Source organism: Anoplopoma fimbria, unplaced genomic scaffold, assembly GCF_027596085.1.
Source record: "Anoplopoma fimbria isolate UVic2021 breed Golden Eagle Sablefish unplaced genomic scaffold, Afim_UVic_2022 Un_contig_9248_pilon_pilon, whole genome shotgun sequence".
In the NCBI taxonomy this organism is placed as follows: Eukaryota; Metazoa; Chordata; class Actinopteri; order Perciformes; family Anoplopomatidae; genus Anoplopoma; species Anoplopoma fimbria.
Genome location: NW_026553880.1, coordinates 12,501 through 30,000, shown reverse-complemented (window position 1 = coordinate 30,000; position 17,500 = coordinate 12,501). Strand labels below are relative to the sequence as shown.

The following is a 17,500-nucleotide window of genomic DNA, read 5'->3' as shown; positions in this document are numbered from 1 at the left end:
CCTGTTCCAGCCCTCCTTCATCGGTCTGTCTGTCTGCCTGTCTGTCTGTCTGCTGAGACCAACAGTCATGTGACTAAAATCAGTGAAACTCTGACTGAACTTCAGAATATTCAATATTTCATCAATGAAATTAAACTGTTTTTTTTGTTCCTCCTGGTCCTCCTCCTGGTCCTCCTCCTGGTCCGTCCTGCAGGTATGGAGTCGGCAGGAATCCACGAGACGACCTACAACAGCATCATGAAGTGTGACATCGACATCCGTAAAGACCTGTACGCCAACAACGTGCTGTCGGGCGGGACCACCATGTACCCGGGTATCGCAGACCGCATGCAGAAGGAGATCACGGCTCTGGCCCCCAGCACCATGAAGATCAAGGTGAGGGTCGCGGCCCCGCTCAGGTACAGTGGGCGTCTCCAGAGAGTCTTAACCTTTGACCTTTATCTCCTCCTGCAGATCATCGCCCCCCCAGAGAGGAAGTACTCGGTGTGGATCGGCGGCTCCATCCTGGCCTCCCTCTCCACCTTCCAGCAGATGTGGATCAGTAAGCAGGAGTACGACGAGGCCGGGCCGTCCATCGTCCACCGCAAGTGCTTCTAGAGACGCCGTCTGGGTGTCCCCCCCCCCCCCTCACTTTAACCCTCATGGAGAACCAGCTGGTCCCAGATCAGATCCCTGAACAGCTGCAGGACGCCGCTCTTTCAAATTAAGATCCAAACGTATTTCTTTTATTCTGATAAAGGAAGTGATGTCATCTTTTCAGATAAATCTACAGCTCAAACTTCCTCCTCCTGTCGTCACCTTAAAACTGTGAATGTGCCGCTTGTCCTCCATCTTTAACCCCCCCCCCCCCCCCCGTGCTCCACCCTGGCCCCGCCCCCTTCCTGTCCTCCATGTTTGTTTGTGTCAAAAAGTGTTTTTATTTTTGATGAATAAAGCTTGAATGTTGTCATCTTCCATCGTCATGCAGCACGTTCACAGCATAGTGATGATGTCACGCGGTTTGATGATGATGTCACAGCTGGAGGTGAACAGGAGGCATGGCTCTGTAAAGTGTGTGTGATGTCACCAACATGGAAGTGACAGATGATTGGCCCAGGATGACAATAAAGAGCTCTCATACAAGATAAACTGTGTTTCTGTTTATTTCATATCAGATTATCATTATTATCATTTTTATGAGATTACCATTATTATAATAATAATAATAATAATTATTATTATTATCATTATTATTATCATTATTATGAGATTATCATTATTATACTAATTATTATTATTAAGAGACAAACCAGACTTCATATTTCTATAAATTACATTGAAAATTATTAAGAGTCAAACTGAAATCACATTTCGTCCGTTTTTGTGTTAAAAATTATGTCAACACGTAAAGATGTGAGATGAAAGAAAAACTTCTTTATATCTCAGCTGGAGGGGCGTGTCCTCAGTTTGATTGACAGCAGCTGGAGGGGCGTGTCCTCAGTTTGATTGACAGCAGCTGGAGGGGCGTGTCCTCATAATATTCTACTAACTAATCTATTCACAGTCAGCAGCCGATTTAAAAGCAGAGCAAATATTTAATAAAACAAATTTCACAAAAAACTGAACAGTGAATGTTTTGAAACACTTCATTCATAAAGTTCAAACGGTGAATCACAAACTCAAAAACAATGTGAGGAAACGCCAAGAGAACGAGAGCGTAAACGTTTTAGTGAAGGAGAGTCGTTTTAGTGAAGGAGAGTCGTTTTAAGGAGAGTGAAGAAGAGAGTCGTTTTAGTGAAGGAGAGTCGTTTTGAATGAAGGAGAGTCGTTTTTTAGTGAAGAAGGAGAGAGTCGTTTAGTGAAGGAGAGTCGTTTTAGTGAAGGAGAGAGTCGTCGTTTTAGTGAAGGAGAGAGTCGTTGTTTTAATGAAGGAGAGAGTCGTTTTTAATGAAGGAGAGAGTCGTTGTTTTAGTGAAGGAGAGAGTCGTTGTTTTAATGAAGGAGAGAGTCGTTGTTTTAATGAAGGAGAGAGTCGTTTTAATGAAGGAGAGTCGTTTTAGTGAAGGAGAGAGTCGTTGTTTTAATGAAGGAGAGAGTCGTTTTAATGAAGGAGAGAGTCGTTGTTTTAATGAAGGAGAGAGTCGTTGTTTTAATGAAGGAGAGTCGTTTTTTAATGAAGGAGAGAGTCGTTGTTTTAATGAAGGAGAGAGTCGTTTTTTAATGAAGGAGAGAGTTTTTTTAATGAAGGAGAGAGTCGTTGTTTTAATTAATGAAGGAGAGAGTCGTTGTTTTAATGAAGGAGAGAGTCGTTGTTTTAATGAAGGAGAGAGTCGTTGTTTTAATGAAGGAGAGTCGTTTTTTTAGTGAAGTTGTTTTAATGAAGGAGAGAGTCGTTGTTTTAATGAAGGAGAGAATGAAGGAGAGAGTCGTTGTTTTAATGAAGGAGAGTCGTTTTAATGAAGGAGAGAGTCGTTGTTTTAATGAAGGAGAGAGTCGTTGTTTTAATGAAGGAGAGAGTCGTTGTTTTAATGAAGGAGAGAGTCGAAGAAGGAGAGAGTCGTTGTTTTTTTAATGAAGGAGAGAGTCGTTGTTTTAATGAAGGAGAGAGTCGTTGTTTTAATGAAGGAGAGAGTCGTTGTTTTAATGAAGGAGAGAGTCGTTGTTTTAATGAAGGAGAGAGTCGTTGTTTTAATGAAGGAGAGAATGAAGGAGAGAGTCGTTGTTTTAATGAAGGAGAGAGTCGTTTTTTAGTGAAGGAGAGAGTCGTTGTTTTAGAGAGTGAAGGAAGGAGAGAGTCGTTTTTAATGAAGGAGAGAATGAAGGAGAGAGTCGTTGTTTTAAGTGAAGGAGAGAGTCGTTGTTTTAATGAAGGAGAGAGTCGTTTTAATGAAGGAGAGAGTCGTTGTTTTAATGAAGGAGAGAGTCGTTGTTTTAATGAAGGAGAGAGTCGTTTTAATGAAGGAGAGTCTCTGACTTCTCATGTTGTTGGTTCTCTTGTTTGTTCTTCATTAAACACTTCAGACGTTTCACTGCAGCAGAAACTGAACCATAAACAGCAAAAATAGAGATTTATATCTATTTACAGCTGATTTAAAGCAAATCAAACATTTTATAACTCAAATAAAAAAATGAACAATGACTTTGATAAAACAATTCCTTCAAAAAGTTCACACACACACACACACACACACACACACACGCACACGCACACTCACACTCACTCACACTCACACACACACACACACACACACACACACACACACACACACACACACACACACACACACACACACACACACACACACACACGTGTTCACAGTTTCCTCTTCACAGATTAAAGGCATCCAGCAGTAAACAGTCGGACGGCGCCTCCTGTCTGTCACCTGAGGTCCAGCAGGCTGATCTTTGAGTCCCTCAGAACCACATGTTTACACACCTGGGAGGGCGAGAGACACACAGAGGGAGAGAGAGGGGGGAATCAGAAAAGGTTTACCTGCATGAGTCACCTCATTTACATCTTTAAAGGAACAGTACAACATTCGGAGGGGCGTTCAGAGACTAAAAAGAGCGTGGGGCGTTCAGAGACTAAAATGAGCGTGGGGCGTTCAGAGACTGAAATGAGTGTGTGGCGTTCAGAGACTAAAAAGAGCGTGGGGCGTTCAGAGACTGAAATGAGTGTGTGGCGTTCAGAGACTAAAATGAGCGTGGGGCGTTCAGAGATTAAAAGAGCGTGATGAGACTAAAAGAGCATGGGGCGTTCAGAGACTAAAATGAGCGTGTGGGAGACGTTCAGAGACTAAAATGAGCGTGTGGCGTTCAGAGACTAAAAGAGCATGGGGCGTTCAGAGACTAAAATGAGCGTGGGGCGTTCAGAGACTAAAATGAGCGTGGGGCGTTCAGAGACTAAAATGAGCGTGGGGCGTTCAGAGACTGAAATGAGCGTGTGGCGTTCAGAGATTAAAAGAGCGTGTGGCGTTCAGAGACTAAAAGAGCATGGGGCGTTCAGAGACTAAAATGAGCGTGGGGCGTTCAGAGACTAAAATGAGCGTGGGGCGTTCAGAGACTAAAATGAGCGTGGGGCGTTCAGAGACTAAAATGAGCGTGGGGCGTTCAGAGACTAAAATGGGGCGTTCAGAGACTAAAATGAGCGTGGGGCGTTCAGAGACTAAAATGAGCGTGGGGCGTTCAGAGACTAAAATGAGCGTGGGGCGTTCAGAGACTAAAATGAGCGTGTGGCGGAGCAGTGGTCACAGACGGAGGGCTCTGATTGGTCAGGGTCTGTAGAGTGTCATGTCTTTGGTCCAATCACAGAAGAGGGTTCTCACACTGAAGAGAGGAGGCTCCTTGGAGTGAGGATGGAAACCTTTCAGTCTGCAGACAGAAACCTCCGACATCCCGGGACCCGTTAACCTGAACACACCGGTACTGAGGGGGGGGTTCAATGAGAAAGTCCTCCTAATACATATTAATCAGTGATCAATGTGTGTGTGTGTGTGTGTGAGACCTACTCGTTGTGTTTGGGAGCACACACGATGGCGACGGCTTCCGGCAGCATCAGCTGATAAGAACAGTGAGTGTGAAGGTCGACGCTGGAGAGGAAGGCCGTCTGAGTGGGATGAGTCTGAAAGGGTCAGAGGTCAAAGGTCACCGAACAACACCTGTCTGGGGACACAGACCTGTCTTTGACATTGTGGGGACACAGACCTGACTAACTGACATTGTGGGGACACAGACCTGTCTTTGACATTGTGGGGACACAGACCTGACAGACCAGACCTGTCTTTGACATTGTGGGGACACAGACCTGACTGACTGACATTGTGGGGACACAGACCTGTCTTTGACATTGTGGGGACACAGACCTGTAACTGACATTGTGGGGACACAGACCTGACTAACTGACATTGTGGGGACACAGACCTGTCTTTGACATTGTGGGGACACAGACCTGTCTCTGACATTGTGGGGACACAGACCTGTCTCTGACATTGTGGGGACACAGACCTGACTAACTGACGTTGTGGGGACACAGACCTGTCTTTGACATTGTGGGGACACAGACCTGACTAACTGACATTGTGGGGACACAGACCTGTCAGACGCAGGGGACACAGACCTGTCTTTGACATTGTGGGGACACAGACCTGTCTCTGACGTTGTGGGGACACAGACCTGTCTTTGACATTGTGGGGACACAGACCTGTCTTTGACATTGTGGGGACACAGACCTGTCTCTGACATTGTGGGGACACAGACCTGTCTCTGACATTGTGGGGACACAGACCTGTCTTTGACATTGTGGGGACACAGACCTGTCTCTGACGTTGTGGGGACACAGACCTGACTGACTGACGTTGTGGGGACACAGACCTGTCTTTGACATTGTGGGGACACAGACCTGTCTCTGACGTTGTGGGGACACAGACCTGACGTTGTGGGGACACAGACCTGTCTCTGACATTGTGGGGACACAGACCTGTCTCTGACTTGTGGGGACACAGACCTGACTCTGACGTTGTGGGGACACAGACCTGTTTCTGACGTTGTGGGGACACAGACCTGTCTCTGACATTGTGGGGACACAGACCTGTCTCTGACATTGTGGGGACACAGACCTGTCTCTGACATTGTGGGGACACAGACCTGTCTTTGACATTGTGGGGACACAGACCTGACTGACTGACGTTGTGGGGACACAGACCTGTCTCTGACATTGTGGGGACACAGACCTGTCTCTGACTTGTGGGGACACAGACCTGACATTGTGGGGACACAGACCTGTCTCTGACGTTGTGGGGACACAGACCTGTCTCTGACATTGTGGGGACACAGACCTGTCTCTGACGTTGTGGGGACACAGACCTGTCTCTGACATTGTGGGGACACAGACCTGTCTCTGACATTGTGGGGACACAGACCTGTCTCTGACTTGTGGGGACACAGACCTGTCTCTGACATTGTGGGGACACAGACCTGTCTCTGACGTTGTGGGGACACAGACCTGACTGACTGACGTTGTGGGGACACAGACCTGTCTCTGACGTTGACACAGACCTGTCTCTGACATTGTGGGGACACAGACCTGTCTCTGACGTTGTGGGGACACAGACCTGTCTTTGACATTGTGGGGACACAGACCTGTCTCTGACGTTGTGGGGACACAGACCTGTCTCTGACGTTGTGGGGACACAGACCTGTCTCTGACATTGTGGGGACACAGACCTGTCTCTGACGTTGTGGGGACACAGACCTGTCTTTGACGTTGTGGGGACACAGACCTGTCTCTGACGTTGTGGGGACACAGACCTGTTTCTGACATTGTGGGGACACAGACCTGTCTCTGACGTTGTGGGGACACAGACCTGTCTCTGACGTTGTGGGGACACAGACCTGTCTCTGACGTTGTGGGGACACAGACCTGTCTCTGACGACACAGACCTGTCTCTGACGTTGTGGGGACACAGACCTGTCTTTGACATTGTGGGGACACAGACCTGTCTCTGACGTTGACACAGACCTGTCTCTGACGGGACACAGACCTGTCTCTGACATTGTGGGGACACACATTGACACAGACCTGTCTCTGACGTTGTGGGGACACAGACCTGACTGACTGACGTTGACACAGACCTTGACGTGGGGGACACAGACCTGTCTCTGACGTTGTGGGGACACAGACCTGTTTCTGACATTGACATTGGGACACAGACCTGTTTCTGACATTGTGGGGACACAGACCTGTCTCTGACGTTGTGGGGACACAGACCTGTCTCTGACATTGTGGGGACACAGACCTGTCTCTGACGTTGTGGGGACACAGACCTGTCTCTGACGTTGTGGGGACACAGACCTGTCTCTGACACAGACCTGTCTCTGACGTTGTGGGGACACAGACCTGTCTCTGACGTTGTGGGGACACAGCACAGAGCTGCAGAGTGAGACCTCTTTCTGTGAGTTCCTATCTCTGTCCCCCCTCTCATCTGTTGCTCGACCACAGGCACTGTTGCCATGGAGATTTTTGATCATGCAAATGAAGCGGTTGAAAACGTACAACGGAGGTCATTTTTGTCCGTGTGTGATTACTGGTTTACACGACGCTATGGGGACCGACAGCTGACCGCCCACACAGGTGGAGCGGTTTATTCAGATATGTTACGTGTCCCTGATTAATATCCCGGGTGGTTTAGTGACGTTGTGAGGACCCCACACTGTTTATGTTACATGTCTCCGGTTGATATCACTGTGAGGACTCAAAACATCCGCTGGACAACAACACAATATGTTGAACAAATAATTTACCTTATTGACCTTTTAAGGTTTAAATGAAATGACAGCCAGGATAATAAATATAAGGAAAGTCCCCAGAATGAAGGCAAGACGAGTTGTTTACAAACGAGCTCAACTCCCTTATTTAAAAAGTTGTGGTTTTTGAGTGGAGACTGTTTAGTCATCTGCTGTTTCTGAAGGTCAGGGTTGATCTCTAGAGCTCAATAATGTGTTTCTGTGAGTAGTGTGTGTTGAGTGTGTATTCAGATTGTGTGTTAAACGTGTGTTTAACATGTGTTTAGCGTGTCTCCAATGTGACTTTAGCATGTGTTTAACTTGTTTAGCGTGTGTCTAACGGGACTTTAGCATGTGTTTAACTTGTTTAGCGTGTGTCTAACGTGTCTTTAGCATGTGTTTAACTTGTTAAGCGCGTGTCTAACGTCTTTAACATGTTTTTAAGTATAGCGTCTGTTCAACTTGTTTAACATCTTTTTAACGTCTTTTAAACACGTCTTTAGCGTGTTTAACTTGTTGAGTGTGTGTTAAGTGTGTGTTTAACTTGTTGAGTGTGTGTTAAGTGTGTGTTTAACTTGTTGAGTGTGTGTTAAGCGCGTGTTTAACAAGTGTTAAAGTGTCTTTAATATGTTTAACGTGTCTTTAGCGTGTTTAACATCTTTTTAATGTCTTTTAAACACGTGTTTAACGTGTGTTTAACATGTGTTTAGCGTGTATTTAGCGCGTGAATAACATGTGTTTAGCGTGTATTTAGCGTGTTTAACTGGGAGTCTTACGTGTATCCAGCCGAGGGTCAGCAGGCTATGTTGGTCCTGGAAACTGAAGAGTTCCTCCACGTTCTCCATGTCGCAGTAATCCGGACCAGCGGACTGTTTGGGGATGACGACGTGAGTCAGCATGAACTCGTTGTGCGTCTGAGGGGAGACGGTCAGGACGGTTAGTGAGCAGCTCAGGTGAGATGGATCACCTGTAAAGAGTTAACGGTCTCACCAGTCGTCCACAGAGGACTCCACAGGTCTCTATCCCTCTGGCTGTGTTGGATTCAGCCAGCAGGAGGAAACGATACGTCAGATCTCTGGGAATCACCACCCGCCTCAAACCCTCCACCCTCTGAGCTGCACACAAAACAAACAAACAAACACAAACCTTCATATACGAACCGTAAGACTTGGAGAGAAGTGAAGTCAAAGCCTCATGTGTTAAAGCTGCATTCTCTCTGCTGTCCACCAGGGGGCGACTCCTCTGGTTGTATAGAAGTCTATGAGAAAATGACTCTACTTCTCTCTTGATTTATTCCCTCAGTAAACATTGTAAACATGAGTTTATGGTCTCAATCTCTAGTTTCAAGTCTTCTTCAATACAGCATGATGTTCATTTAGTAAATGATGCTCCATTTAGAGTCAAACAGACCATAAAGCAGGGGATGCTTTAGGGCGGGGCTACACACTGATTGACAGGTCCACACCAGAGACGTATACGGCGTCTCTACGTCACTCCAAGTTGGCGACAGTGAAATTGCTTCAAAATGTCCACAAACCAATGAGGGACGTGACGATGACTACGTCCACTTCTTATACACAGTCTATGATTTAAACACAAAGGCTCTGGTTGTCAGGTACATTTCTGTGTGTGTGTGTGTGTGTGTGTGTGTGTGTACTAACTGTGTACTCCAGCCAGCGTGGCAGCTGGTTGGCTGACCGGTGCTAGCGACCTGTTCCTGTTAGGATCCGCCCCCTGGGATCGTACGCCATCTCTGATTGGCTGCCGAGACAAACAGGAGCCGTCCGTCACCTCAGGCACTTTGGTCTCCACCTGAAGGACGAACATGTCAGTACACATATACTACAAGTAGTACTGATACTAAGTGTTAGTACTACAGTGTTCGGTCACCTTTGGCCCCTCCTCCTCTCCTCTCCTATTGGCCAGGTCCTGACGCCTCAGCTGGTCCTCGAAGTAGCGAAACTGCTCTGATTCGATCTGCATGCGTCGCAGGGCGGCGACACGCTGACGCTCCTCCTCCAATAACAGGCAGCGCCTCCTGTCTTCGCCCAATAGGGAGAGACGCTGCAGCTGCTGGCCACAAACCGCCGCCGTCGCCGCAGCCGCCTGACAGGAAGTCACAAGAAAAACGTTCAGTGACTGTTCCAGTGACAGAGCCGGTCAAACAAACCGTCATTTGATCTGATTAACAGGTTCAAACTGCAAATACATGGTGCAATGTGATTGGACGACACACACACACACACACACACACACAACACACACACACACACACACACACACACACACACACACACACACACACACACACACACACACACACACACACACACACACACACACACCTGGGCTCTGAGGTACTCTGTGTGTTCCCTGCTGTATTTCTCCTGAAGACGTTTCTTCAACTCGTCTTTACGAGGAAACGCCACTTCCTGAAGTTTCTATAGACACAAAGAGGGAACATAAATACTACGACTACTACTACTAATAATAATAATATGAGCATTAGTACTGCTACTAGACAGCAAGGAAATGTACCTGCACACAATAACACACAGTGAAAACCAGATGTGGAGGTCTGGGGACTAGATGTAGAGGTCTGGGGTCTAGCTGTAGAGGTCTCTAGCTGTAGAGAGGTCTGGGGTCTAGATGTAGAGGTCTGGGGTCTAGATGTAGAGGTCTGGGGTCTAGATAGAGGTCTGGGGTCTAGATGTAGAGGTCTGGGGACTAGATGTAGAGGTCTGGGTACTAGATGTAGAGGTCTGGGGTCTAGATGTAGAGGTCTGGGGGTCTGGGTACTAGATGTAGAGGTCTGGGGTAGATGTAGAGGTCTAGATGTAGAGGTCTGGGGTCTAGATGTAGAGGTCTGGGGTCTAGATGTAGAGGTCTGGGTACTAGATGTAGAGGTCTGGGGTCTAGATGTAGAGGTCTGGGGTCTAGATGTAGAGGTCTGGGGTCTAGATGTAGAGGTCTGGGGTCTAGATGTAGAGGTCTGGGGTCTAGATGTAGAGGTCTGGGGACTAGATGTAGAGGTCTGGGGTCTAGATGTAGAGGTCTGGGGACTAGATGTAGAGGTCTGGGGTCTAGATGTAGAGGTCTAGATGTAGAGGTCTGGGGTCTAGCTGTAGAGGTCTGGGGACTAGATGTAGAGGTCTGGGGGTCTAGATGTAGAGGTCTGGGGTCTAGATGTAGAGGTCTGGGGACTAGATGTAGAGGTCTGGGGTCTAGATGTAGAGGTCTGGGTCTAGATGTAGAGGTCTGGGGTCTAGCTGTAGAGGTCTGGGGTCTAGATGTAGAGGTCTGGGGTCTAGATGTAGAGGTCTGGGGTCTAGATGTAGAGGTCTGGGGTCTGGGTACTAGATGTAGAGGTCTGGGGACTAGATGTAGAGGTCTGGGGTCTAGATGTAGAGGTCTGGGTACTAGATGTAGAGGTCTGGGGACTAGATGACAGCTTTAACTAGTACTTTGTGTTTTTAACACGATACATCTCCTCATGACCAGTAATCAATAACTGTATTATTGATGGAGGAGATATTGACCTTCATGATGAGCTGCTTCTCTGGAAGGCTGCAGTGCTGATAGTCTCTGTGAGCGGGCAGCTTCTCTACGAACAGACTGAACACATGTGCCCTTAAATAAATAACACAACAATAAATAAAACAAAAAGATGAAGCTGTCGTCATGGCGACGGCGTGTCGCAGGCCTCACGTGATGAACTTGGTGTAGAGGACGTAGGCGTTCTCCAGGCTGCCCTCCTCCAGGTAAACCGCCGCCATGCGCTCCATCTCCACGCCGGAGCGGAAGTAGCGCCTCGGCTCGACGTCCTCGTTGATCTCAACGCTGCATCCCATCTTCCCCAGCGCTCGCACTCGCTCCGCCGCCGTCAGCGACACGTCCGTGTAGTCCGGCTCAGCCGCCAGCTTCTTCTGCATTAGTGGTAGTACCATTAGTAGAAGTAGCATTAGTAGTAGTAGCATTAGTAGTAGTAGCATTAGCGGTGTCAGATTCACTATCAGGTTTGTTGTAGAGAAGTTTTCACGTAGAAGGAATAGAAGGTGGCTCAAGAGAAAAAAACTATAAAAAGCAACAAAAAGTACTGCAAGAGTCGATAGAAGTGTAGAAAAATATCTCTATATATTATATATATTATGAAGATATATTTAATTAATTTTACAAGTCAAAGACAGTTTCATGTTTAGTCCTCTGAAGTAATAAAGTGTCATGATATTAAAGACAGTGAACACCTCATCAAACATCACATCAACATCTGTCAGCTGAGCTGTGCTCTCAGGCAGGAAACTGAGATTTACCGTCCCCACTGGGAGCCTGAATGCAGCACTTGTTACACAGCTCATTAACATGAGAGGAGGATAAACACTCCTCTGTTCACTGTGTTCTCTATTCAGGAGGGAAGACACACGAAATACTACACAAAGTACAACCCAGTACTACATAATAACAAACATATTAATACTTATGAAAGGATTAATGAGAGGAGGAGACAATGGAGGAGGATTAGACATACTGATTGGAGGGTAGCATTAGTAGTAATAGTAGTAGTAACAGATAAATAACAGTAGTACTAGCAGTAACTAATAGTTGGAGTAGTAATACTGGTAGTAGTAGCAGGAGTACTACAAGTAGCATTAGAAGTAGTAGTAGAAGTAGTAGTAATACTAGCATTAGCAGTAGTAGTAGCATTAGCAACAATAGTTGCGGTAGTAGTAGTAGTAGTAACAGTGGTAGTACTAGCATAAGCAGTAGTAGTATTAGTAGTAGTAACAGTGGTAGTACTAGCATAAGAAGTATTAGTAGTAGTAACAGTGGTAGTACTAAGCATAGTAGTAGTAGTAACAGTGGTAGTACTAGTAAGTAGTAGTAGTAGTAGTAGTAGTAGTAACAGTGGTAGTACGAGCATAAGCAGTAGTAGTAGTAGTAACAGTGGTAGTACTAGCATAAGCAGTAGTAGTAGTAGTAACAGTGGTAGTACTAGCATAAGCAGTAGTAGTAACAGTGGTAGTAACAGTGGTAGTACTAGCATAAGCAGTAGTAGTAGTAGTAACAGTGGTAGTACTAGCATAAGCAGTAGTAGTAGTAGTAGTAACAGTGGTAGTACTAGCATAAGCAGTAGTAGTAACAGTGGTAGTAACAGTGGTAGTACTAGCATAAGCAGTAGTAGTAGTAGTAACAGTGGTAGTACTAGCATAAGCAGTAGTAGTAGTAGTAGTAGTAGTAACAGTGGTAGTACTAGCATAAGCAGTAGTAGTAGTAGTAGTAGTAACAGTGGTGGTACTAGCATAAGCAGTAGTAGTAGTAGTAGTAGTAACAGTGGTAGTACTAGCATAAGCAGTAGTAGTAGTAGTAGTAGTAACAGTGGTAGTACTAGCATAAGCAGTAGTAGTAGTAGTAGTAGTAAGTAACAGTGGTAGTACTAGCATAAGCAGTAGTAGTAGTAGTAGTAACAGTGGTAGTACTAGCATAAGCAGTAGTAGTAGTAACAGTGGTAGTACTAGCATAAGCAGTAGTAGTAGTAGTAGTAGTAACAGTGGTAGTACTAGCATAAGCAGTAGTAGTAGTAGTAGTAACAGTGGTAGTACTAGCATAAGCAGTAGTAGTAGTAGTAATTATTATATTCCTTTATTGATCCCCATGGGGGAAATTCAAGTGTAGTACTAGCATAAGCAGTAGTAGTAGTAGTAGTAGTAGTAGTAGCAGTAGTAGTAGTAGTAACAGTGGTAGTACTAGCATAAGCAGTAGTAGTAGTAGTAGTAGTAGTAGTAGTAGTAACAGTGGTAGTACGAGCATAAGCAGTAGTAGTAGTAGTAGTAACAGTGGTAGTACTAGCATAAGCAGTAGTAGTAACAGTGGTAGTAAACAGTGGTAGTACTAGCATAAGCAGTAGTAGTAGTAGTAACAGTGGTAGTACTAGCATAAGCAGTAGTAGTAGTAGTAGTAGTAACAGTGGTAGTACTAGCATAAGCAGTAGTAGTAACAGTGGTAGTAACAGTGGTAGTACTAGCATAAGCAGTAGTAGTAGTAGTAACAGTGGTAGTACTAGCATAAGCAGTAGTAGTAGTAGTAGTAACAGTGGTAGTACTAGCATAAGCAGTAGTAGTAGTAGTAGTAACAGTGGTAGTACTAGCATAAGCAGTAGTAGTAGTAGTAGTAGTAACAGTGGTAGTACTAGCATAAGCAGTAGTAGTAGTAGTAGTAACAGTGGTAGTACTAGCATAAGCAGTAGTAGTAGTAGTAATTATTATATTCCTTTATTGATCCCCATGGGGGAAATTCAAGTGTAGTACTAGCATAAGCAGTAGTAGTAGTAGTAGTAGTAGTAGTAGTAGTAGTAGCAGTAGTAGTAGTAGTAACAGTGGTAGTACTAGCATAAGCAGTAGTAGTAGTAGTAGTAGTAGTAGTAGTAGTAGTAACAGTGGTAGTACGAGCATAAGCAGTAGTAGTAGTAGTAACAGTGGTAGTACTAGCATAAGCAGTAGTAGTAGTAGTAACAGTGGTAGTACTAGCATAAGTAAATGTAATAAGTAGCAGTGATAGTGGTAACAGCAGCGTTAGCATTAGCTTCAGTAGTATTAGTAAAGGTTCTGGTTTATGTCGTCGTGGGTTTTATTTTGAAAATGTTTTCATCATAATTATTAATGAAGCAGAAATATTCAAGATTATTACGTCTGCAGTCCCACATCTCCGTTTATCTGCAGCATTAAGTGTGATCACACACACACACACACACACACACAGACACACACACACACACACACACACACACACACACACACACACACAGACACACACACACACACACACACACACACACACACACACACACACACACACACACACACAGACACACACACAGACACACACACAGACACACAGACAGACAGACACACACACACACAGACACACACACACACACACACACACACACACACACACACACAGACATAAAAACTACACTCACCAGCGTATTTAAGCTGAACCCTTGTTCCATGGTGTGAGCGTGTGTGAGTGTGTGAGTGTGAGTGTGTGTGTGTGTGTGAGTGTGTGTGTGAGTGTGTGTGAGTGTGTGTGTCTGTGTCACAGGCTCTGATTGGCCCACGGCCGGCTCGTCCATCTGTCATCTCCCATGATGCTTCACTGCAGAGGAGACAGACACACAGAACGTCAACAGGCAGTTTGAGTCTTTAAAGACAGATTTGGTTGAAATGTTCCTTTAAGAACTTCCTGTGAGGAACAGCTAGCATGTGGCTAATGCTAACAGTCAGTCCACGGTTACCACGGCAACCTGTTACGTCCAGTGAGTCACTTTAAACGAGAGAAGAAGAAGAGGAGAGAAGAAGAAGAGGAGACAAAGAGGAGAGGACCTCTCACTCCTCTCCGCGTTCCAACGACTAGCAACTAAAACCCAACGCAGCCAACGAGCAGCTCTGCCCGGAGGACGTCGCCATGGCAACGGCTAGAAGAGAGAGGCCTCTGTGTGTGATGAAGAGTCATTTAAAGAGAGAGGAAGAGGAAGAGTCATTTAAAGAGAGAGGAAGAGGAAGAGTCATTCAAAGAGAGAGGAAGAGTCATTCAAAGAAAGAGGAAGAGTCGTTTAAAGAGAGGAAGAGGAAGAGTCATTTAAAGAGAGAGGAAGAGTCATTTAAAGAGAGAGGAAGAGGAAGAGTCATTTAAAGAGAGAGGAAGAGGAAGAGTCATTTAAAGAGAGAGGAAGATGAAGAGTCATTTAAAGAGAGAGGAAGAGTCAAAAGAGGAGGAAGAGTCATTTAAAGAGAGAGGAAGAGGAAGAGTCATTCAAAGAGAGAGGAAGAGGAAGAGTCATTTAAAGAGCAGCAGAGGAAGATGAAGGGTCATTTAAAGAGAGAGGAAGATGAAGAGTCATTTAAAGAGAGAGGAAGAGGAAGAGTCATTCAAAGAGAGAGGAAGAGTCATTCAAAGAAAGAGGAAGAGTCGTTTAAAGAGAGGAAGAGGAAGAGTCATTTAAAGAGAGAGGAAGATGAAGAGTCATTCAAAGAGAGAGGAAGAGGAAGAGTCATTTAAAGAGAGAGGAAGATGAAGAGTCATTTAAAGAGAGAGGAAGAGGAAGAGTCATTTAAAGAGAGAGGAAGATGAAGAGTCATTCAAAGAAGAGGAAGAGTCATTCAAAGAGCAGAGAGGAAGATGAAGGGTCATTTAAAGAGAGAGGAAGATGAAGAGTCATTCAAAGAGAGAGGAAGAGGAAGAGTCATTTAAAGACAGAGGAAGATGAAGAGTCATTTAAAGAGAGAGGAAGAGTCATTTAAAGAGAGAGGAAGAGTCATTTAAAGAGAGAGGAAGAGGAAGAGTCATTCAAAGAAAGAGGAAGAGTCATTTAAAGAGAGAGGAAGAGGAAGAGTCATTTAAAGAGAGAGGAAGAGTCATTTAAAGAGAGAGGAAGAGGAAGAGTCATTTAAAGAGAGAGGAAGAGGAAGAGTCATTCAAAGAGAGAGGAAGAGTCATTCAAAGAAAGAGGAAGAGTCATTTAAAGAGAGAGGAAGATGAAGAGTCATTTAAAGAGAGAGGAAGAGGAAGAGTCATTTAAAGAGAGAGGAAGAGGAAGAGTCATTTAAAGAGAGAGGAAGATGAAGAGTCATTTAAAGAGAGAGGAAGAGGAAGAGTCATTTAAAGAGAGAGGAAGATGAAGAGTCATTTAAAGAGAGAGGAAGAGTCATTTAAAGAGAGAGGAAGAGGAAGAGTCATTTAAAGAGAGAGGAAGAGGAAGAGTCATTTAAAGAGAGAGGAGGAAGAGTCATTTAAAGAGAGAGAGGAAGAGTCATTTAAAGAGAGAGGAAGAGGAAGAGTCATTCAAAGAGAGAGGAAGAGGAAGAGTCATTCAAAGAGCAGCAGAGGAAGATGAAGAGTCATTTAAAGAGAGAGGAAGATGAAGAGTCATTTAAAGAGAGAGGAAGAGTCATTTAAAGAGAGAGGAAGAGGAAGAGTCATTTAAAGAGAGAGGAAGAGGAAGAGTCATTTAAAGAGAGAGGAAGATGAAGAGTCATTTAAAGAGAGAGGAAGAGGAAGAGTCATTTAAAGAGAGAGGAAGATGAAGAGTCATTTAAAGAGAGAGATGAAGATGAAGAGTCATTTAAAGAGAGAGGAAGATGAAGAGTCATTCAAAGAGAGAGGAAGAGTCATTTAAAGAGAGAGGAAGAGGAAGAGTCATTCAAAGAGAGAGGAAGAGGAAGAGTCATTTAAAGAGAGAGGAAGATGAAGAGTCATTTAAAGAGAGAGGAAGAGGAAGAGTCATTTAAAGAGAGAGGAAGATGAAGAGTCATTTAAAGAGAGAGGAAGAGGAAGAGTCATTTAAAGAGAGAGGAAGATGAAGAGTCATTTAAAGAGAGAGGAAGAGGAAGAGTCATTTAAAGAGAGAGGAAGATGAAGAGTCATTTAAAGAGAGAGGAAGATGAAGAGTCATTCAAAGAGAGAGGAAGAGTCATTTAAAGAGAGAGGAAGAGGAAGAGTCATTCAAAGAGAGAGGAAGATGAAGAGTCATTCAAAGAGAGAGGAAGATGAAGAGTCATTTAAAGAGAGAGGAAGAGGAAGAGTCATTTAAAGAGAGAGGAAGATGAAGAGTCATTTAAAGAGAGAGGAAGAGGAAGAGTCATTTAAAGAGAGAGGAAGATGAAGAGTCATTTAAAGAGAGAGGAAGAGGAAGAGTCATTTAAAGAGAGAGGAAGATGAAGAGTCATTTAAAGAGAGAGGAAGATGAAGAGTCATTTAAAGAGAGAGGAAGAGGAAGAGTCATTCAAAGAGAGAGGACGATGAAGAGTTTCAGGCTTTCATTGACGGTCTTTAGATTTAAAAACAGATAACTGATGACAGGTAAACGTCCTCCACAAACAAGAGAAGAAGACATTTGTAGTTCTTTTAACTGAGCAGCCAATCAAACACCGTCTCTGCTCCTGTGATAGCTGATCATTAGTGGATGAGGTGATATGCAGACATTAATATGCAAATGAGCCTCACTGTGTCACAAAGACTCACTCGTTATAGTTATTACTGGGGGGGTTAAAGGGGCGGTTCAGCAGTTTAAAGGTGTTTTTGTAGTCTTTTACTACAGAAGATAAATAAACTATGTGGACGTATATTAGAACATTTCCTGACAGAACTGGTCCTGTTTCTGTCTCACTCTCACGTCATGTGACTGTGTGAAGCGATCTGATTGGTTGTTTCCTCAGCAGTGTGATGATCTGTGGACCTGCTGGTC

At 44.7% G+C, this 17,500-nt stretch overlaps 1 protein-coding gene and 1 pseudogene across 1 annotated transcript in view; one reads left to right on the top strand and one right to left on the bottom strand.

Annotated features, from left to right (window-relative positions):
* Window positions 1–848, top strand: part of LOC129116887 (actin, alpha cardiac muscle 1-like) — a 2,179-nt pseudogene extending 1,331 nt beyond the window's left edge.
* A 2,413-nt stretch (window positions 849–3,261) lies between these two features.
* LOC129116888 (AMSH-like protease) overlaps window positions 3,262–17,500 on the bottom strand; it is a 16,191-nt gene continuing 1,952 nt past the window's right edge. The window contains exons 2-12 of the mRNA XM_054627553.1: window positions 14,237–14,412; window positions 10,969–11,186; window positions 10,800–10,875; window positions 9,606–9,701; window positions 9,151–9,366; window positions 8,922–9,072; window positions 8,251–8,375; window positions 8,037–8,174; window positions 4,488–4,600; window positions 4,305–4,404; window positions 3,262–3,415 (exon numbers count right to left, since the gene is read on the bottom strand). Coding sequence (XP_054483528.1) covers window positions 3,359–3,415; window positions 4,305–4,404; window positions 4,488–4,600; window positions 8,037–8,174; window positions 8,251–8,375; window positions 8,922–9,072; window positions 9,151–9,366; window positions 9,606–9,701; window positions 10,800–10,875; window positions 10,969–11,186; window positions 14,237–14,389 — 1,443 coding nt within the window. The 5' untranslated portion in view covers window positions 14,390–14,412 and the 3' untranslated portion in view covers window positions 3,262–3,358. The remainder of the gene's footprint in view (window positions 3,416–4,304; window positions 4,405–4,487; window positions 4,601–8,036; window positions 8,175–8,250; window positions 8,376–8,921; window positions 9,073–9,150; window positions 9,367–9,605; window positions 9,702–10,799; window positions 10,876–10,968; window positions 11,187–14,236; window positions 14,413–17,500) is intronic.